This window comes from Mus caroli, chromosome 14 (assembly GCF_900094665.2).
Source record: "Mus caroli chromosome 14, CAROLI_EIJ_v1.1, whole genome shotgun sequence".
NCBI lineage: Eukaryota > Metazoa > Chordata > Mammalia > Rodentia > Muridae > Mus > Mus caroli.
The window spans coordinates 95,275,498-95,281,497 of NC_034583.1; the positions used below are offsets into that span (position 1 = coordinate 95,275,498).

Genomic DNA, 6,000 nt, shown 5'->3' on the forward strand with positions numbered 1-6,000 from the left:
AAAAATAGTGTTTTGCTTAGAGAGCTCCATCAGCCATGTAATCACAAAGAGATCACTAGAGTGACTGCTTCCCAAAGATCATCCTGACATCTTAGTTTTTGATAGTAGTCTTTGATTACTTAAAAATAAAAACTTGGCTGGGCGTGGTGACACATACCTTTAATCCCAGCACTCGGGAGGCAGAGGCAGGTGGATTTCTGAGTTCGAGGCCAGCCTGGTCTACAAAGTGGCAGGCACTTTAGATTGCCAGACAGTCTTATTTTTTTTTAATCTGTACTGTTAACATCTGTGTGCACTCATTTTGTCTGATTACTGTAAAAACCAACACCTTCGTTTGCTCACTATTAGAGGCATTGAAAAGTGTCATAAAAGGTGAGAGCTGTAGGAGTGGGCCGAGTAAAGTGTGCTAACCTCGCTGTGTACAGCTTTCACTGCCTCTGATCTTCTCTGTGGTTTGGATTTTAATACAAATCCACATTTACATTTGCTTTAATTTTGTTATAGTTAGGATTAAGAAATTGAAAGAATGTCAGAAAGTCCTATTGTATCATGATAGGGCCATCACGTAGTTGAAGATCACTGTAGAGGGAATGGAATCTGCGGATTCTCCCCTTGAGCGGAAGGATGGTGTTTATCCTGCCTATTCTGTCACGCTCCCTACAGTAAGAACGTGTCTGCCATTTCACTCTTCTCAGGCCTGCTCCTTTTCTTCAGAGGATTTGTTAATTACCTAAAAGTCAGAAACATGTCTGAAAGTATGGCAGCTGCGCATAGAACAAGACACTTCTTCCTGCTATAAAGGTAAGAAATGGTAATGTGCTTTTGTTTATTCATATTACATATCAGTATATTTATTATGGTTATACTGTTAGTAGCTTATTGAAATTTAATAAGCTGCTGACCTTTTCAGACAATTTAGAGAAAACATTTTAAGTGGAATTTCATTAAGTTAAATTTTAAAATACAAAATTATAAACAAAAGCTATATGTATTTTTTGTGTTTTTTTTAAAATTTTTTTTATCTTTAATTTTAAATTACTAATCATTCCATTCACTTACATCCCACTTGCATTTTTTGTGGTGTTGGGATTGAGCTCAGAACTTTGCATGTGTAACAAGTAAGAGCTTTAACCTCCACCCTTGGTCTTTGAGACAGACTTGTGCTGTGTAGCCCTCGATGGCTTCAAACTGGGCCCTTCCTAAGTACCCTAAGTACTGAGATTACAGGTGTGCACCGGTATCCTCAGACAGAGAAACTTGAATTCTACTTTTCAACTTTTTAATGATCTGCCACAGGCACATTTGAAATAATTGGTAGCACAAAATTTAAAGACTTTGTTTTTCCCCCTACTCCCCTCTGGTTAAGTCTCATGAAGGCATTTTTTTTTTTTAATTAGATATTTACTTTATTTACATTTCAAATGTTATCCCCTTTCCTGATTTCCCCTTTGAAAACCTCCATTCCCTACCCCTTCCCCCTGCTCACCAACCTACCCACTCCTGTTTCCTGGCCCTGGCATTTCCCTACACTGGGGCATAGAACCTTCAAAGGACCAAGGGCCTCTCCTCCCATTGATGACGGACTAGGCCATCCTCCGCTACATATGCATCTGGAGCCAAGAGTCCCACCATGTGTTTCTTTGGTTGGTGATTTAGTCCCTGGGAGTTCATATTGCTGTTCCTTCTATGGGGCTGCAAACCCCTTCAGCTCCTTGGGTTCTTTCTCTAGTTCCTTCATTGGGGACCCTGTGCTCAGTCCGATGGATGGCTGTGAGCATCCACTTCTGTATTTGTCAGGCCCTGGTGGAGCCTGTCCAGAGACAGCTATAACAGGCTTCTGTCAGTAAGTACTTGTTGGCATCCACAAAAGTGTCTGGGTTTGGTGATTGTATATGGGATGGATCCCCAGGTGAATGGCTGAGAAGCACCTAAAGAAATGTTCAACATCCTTAGTCATCAGGGAAATGCAAATCAAAACAACCCTGAGATTCTACCTCATACCAGTCAGAATGGCTAAGATCAAACTTAGGTGACAGCAGATGCTGGAGAGGATGTGGAGATAGAGGAACACTCCTCCATTGCTGGTGGGATTGCAGGCTGGTACAACCACTCTGGAAATCAGTTTGGCGGTTTCTCAGAAAATTGGACATAATACAACCTGAGGATCTACTAATACCACTACTGGGTATATTCCCAGAAGATGCTCCAACATGTAACATGGACACATGCTCCACTATGTTCATTGCAGCCTTATTTATAATAGCCAAGAGCTGGAAGGAACCCAGATGTCCCTCAACAGAGGAATGGATACAGAAAATGTGGTACATTTACACAATGAGGTATTACTCAGCTATTAAAAACAATGAATTTATGAAATTCTTAGGCAAATGGATGAAAATTGAAGACTTTATAAAGCATAATTTTTATAACAAAATACTTACATAGGAAGGTTGGATATTCTGAAAAAGTAATGCAGAGCTCGTGCAGACATCCACAGATTTGTGATTGAGAAACACTTTGTCCCATAGTAAGAAAAGGAGGAAATGAGTGCAGATAACTCTAGTTACCCGTTGAGTTTGTGGAGGTTTTGTGTATCGCATTTATTATACAGCCAAGGAGTCTCTTCAAATAAATGCACTGTTTCTTTACTGAGCTCTTTGTATTTATGGGTTCTGTATCTGTGTGCTTAATCAGCCATGGATTTTTAAATATTTGACAAAGAGTTTCGTCCATGTTGAATATGTACATTTTTCTCTCGCCACTATTCAAAAACAGTCTGTGTAGCAATCATTAGTGTGGCTTTTAAGTTGTATTAAGTACTGTATGTAACTAGAGGTGATGCACTCCAGCAGAAGATATATGACTGCCATGTGCACATAACATACTAATGTTATCATGTGCATCTGAGGAGTTTGCTATTGGAGAGAGGTCCTGAAACCAACCCACTGTAGCTATTGAGAGATTATTCTCCTTCCTGTAAGTAACGTGTGGTTATGATTTGACTGCTTACACTTTTAGCTTATGTGACTGACTATAAGAGTCTCACCCATAGGCAAAGGGCTATAGGCAAGCAAAGAATGCTGAGAGTGGGAGAAATCGTTTTCCCAGGGATGAGCCACCTAATTGATTATCCAATACCAGGTGATCAGCCTTGAAATTGTATATAGGTAAATTACACTAAGTGGACTGTGCACTAAGTGGACTGTGTTGTTTTTATATATTTACACACACACACACACACACATGTATATATACATATATATGTATAAAATGGGAGCAGTTAAAGAAAAAGGCTTGATTCCAAGAGGGACTTAGGTGAAAAAGGAAAAAAGAAGGGGAAATTATGTAATTATATTTTAATTAAAAATTTAAAAATAAAAAGGATATACCATTATTTCTGCTGAAGAACACGTATGTAAATATAATGTCTATATAAAATGTATTTCTGGATTATATGAAAGTATTAGTTTAAGTGTTTCTTAACATTTCCTACTCTCAAAAGATACTAAATTTTCTTTTTAATTGTTAGAATGTTTTTGTGAACAGTGGCACCAAGGATTTGGTTACTAACAGTAAAATAAAAGGCAAAAAATATTGGTAAGTGTACACTGTTCCCTGAGAAGTGTGATTATTTTGTAATTTTTTATGAGTCAGATATAATAATGTAAATATCATAGACTACATAGAGGTCTTAGAAAAGTGTAAAAAGTGCATTATTATCTTCATCCAAAGACTGTTCTATAGTTAGTAAAATGGGACTTTATTGTATTATAATTACAAGTATAACTTAGTACTTTAGGCAACTTCTTTTTTTGTCTCTAGGTGGCATCAACCCATCATTCCTTTCTTACACCAATGTGAACCGTCCACATCATCTGTAAACCTACAACTTTGCTAAGATAGAAGAAGACTACTGAGAGCAGAAGGAAATGTAGTGAAGGGTGGAGCTTCGGAATTAAATGACAGGGTGGTTTATGCTAAAAGCCATTTCTGTTCATTCCTTAATTCTCTGTATTTCATTTATTTTGCACATTTGCATATGTGCTTGTCTTAAAGATATGCATATACTTGAAAGACTCTAAAGTTGTAGCAGCAAAGTCCAGTCCTGCGCGGTTAATCAGTGTTGATACAATTGGAAGAATTGGGTAAGAAACAGTCTTCCAGCATGTGAATGCTTCTGACATGACCATTAGCGTAATAAAAATTACATTATTAATCTTGTCAAATGCTTTAGTTTCTGGCTCTTAGATTCATCTAGTAATTCTACACATGAAATATCCTTTGTTATATACGATGTTTATTAAAACTTGTGGTGTGGTTATTAGAAAGAATTTTTCAGATTTTTGAAAATGATATGATTTAGGAAATCTGTAAATAACCATGCATATGTTGCTTTTTACATTGTTTTCTTAAATTGTGTCTAGATATCTTTTCATTAACTTTAAATTAAGTAAACTAAATAAATAAAAATAAACTTTGTTAAAGGTGGAGTGGTTTAGGATGAGCTGTAAGAGAGTGAGTAATACCAGATGCCATTTAAAGAACAAGTTAGGGGTGCACCAGCTTTAGGGGTGTTCAGATGAGAACCTTAGATTTTAAGATTACTCACCTTACAGTTCTTATAAGAAAAGATTGCTTTAGATCTTATTTATTTACATTTAAAACAATTTAAAGAATTAATTTACCAAATATATCCTCATTTGCATTTGTCTTTTAAAAAGCCAATAAAGATATCTTTCAGTATTACTGCAATCATTTTTCTTTAAATGTTTAATTTGTTAAGCGTAGAAAATAAAATCTTGTTCTGTTAATAGTGATTCCAAGACTGATTTGTAAAAACATGCAGCCTGAATTGAGATCCTCAGAATGCCTGATTTCGTGTTGTTGACATGTATCTCTGGAATGAATTTAGGGTGTGGGGTGTGTGTGGTGAGTGTGAGTTACCATTACTCCAACTGGAATCTGCTTTTACATCAAAAGCTACAATGCTAGCCATCTTACAGATAATTTTCTGGCTTTTGTGGTTTTCATTTTATCTTAACTTATGAATGCTAACAGTAAAAGATGATGGAAATTACACTACTGCTTACATATAAAAAAAACATTTAACATAGCCGTAAAGAACATACAAAATTGATTGCAACACTATGACTAAAAACTGCATCTAACTCTTCAGGGCTGTTTGTCTCATATTAAGGAAAAATAAAATTTATTACTTTATAACCTCTTGTATTTCTTGTATTTTATGCTTTTCTCATTGTTTTGAGAGCCTCCTAAGTGTTTTCCCCACTTCCCTTTCCTCTTCTCCTTCCTAGAGCCTTTCCTGTTGATTTTCCCGAGTGGTGCGCCTCATCACCTCACAAGGAGCGTGCAGTGGTAACAGAGAGCTCAGGGCTGGGGCTCCGTGTTCTCTTCATTCCTGTGGGAAATCCTTTTATAAACTGTTCATTGATATTGCGGATTATGTGAAGTAACTTAAAATACGAGGAAGCTCAGCTACCGAACATCAATTTGTTAACATTTCATCTTAGCTTTTGAAACATTCCTATTTTATTTTTCCATATGTATGGACCACTTTGATCCAACATAGAACTTCATTTTTATTTCTCTCTTAAATCTGTCGAGTGCAGATGTACATTAACCGAATCCTCAGTAACTGTAATAGTTGAAAGGTAGCCATATATCTCATCATCCAAGCAGGATCAATAGAAGTGTTACTTAAAAAGCTTAGCATGCCTTTTCAGATGTGTGGAGCCCCACACGAGTCCTGTCGTCTCCTGTGCTTGAACAGCTGTGATATTTTGGAGAACCCCCGACAACCTTTATGATGCCGTAAAGACAGAATGCACAGTGTCCAGGCCATCTGAGTGAGTAAGATGAAGGCTTGGATAGTCATGTCAAAATACCTTAGGGATGTTTATGTTTGCATAAGCTTGTTATGGGTTGAATAATCCATTTTGATGTAGTTATGCAGTAGACTATTTTACAGCAAAATATGTA

General features: G+C 36.8%; 1 protein-coding gene across 1 annotated transcript in view; it reads left to right on the forward strand.

The window, feature by feature from the left end:
• Positions 1-5,223, forward strand: part of Ndfip2 (Nedd4 family interacting protein 2) — a 49,474-nt gene extending 44,251 nt beyond the window's left edge. Inside the window, exons 8-9 of the mRNA XM_029469078.1 lie at positions 696-801; positions 3,823-5,223. Of these exons, the coding sequence (XP_029324938.1) occupies positions 696-799 (104 nt within the window). The 3' untranslated portion in view covers positions 800-801; positions 3,823-5,223. The remainder of the gene's footprint in view (positions 1-695; positions 802-3,822) is intronic.
• The last annotated feature ends 777 nt before the right edge of the window (positions 5,224-6,000 follow it).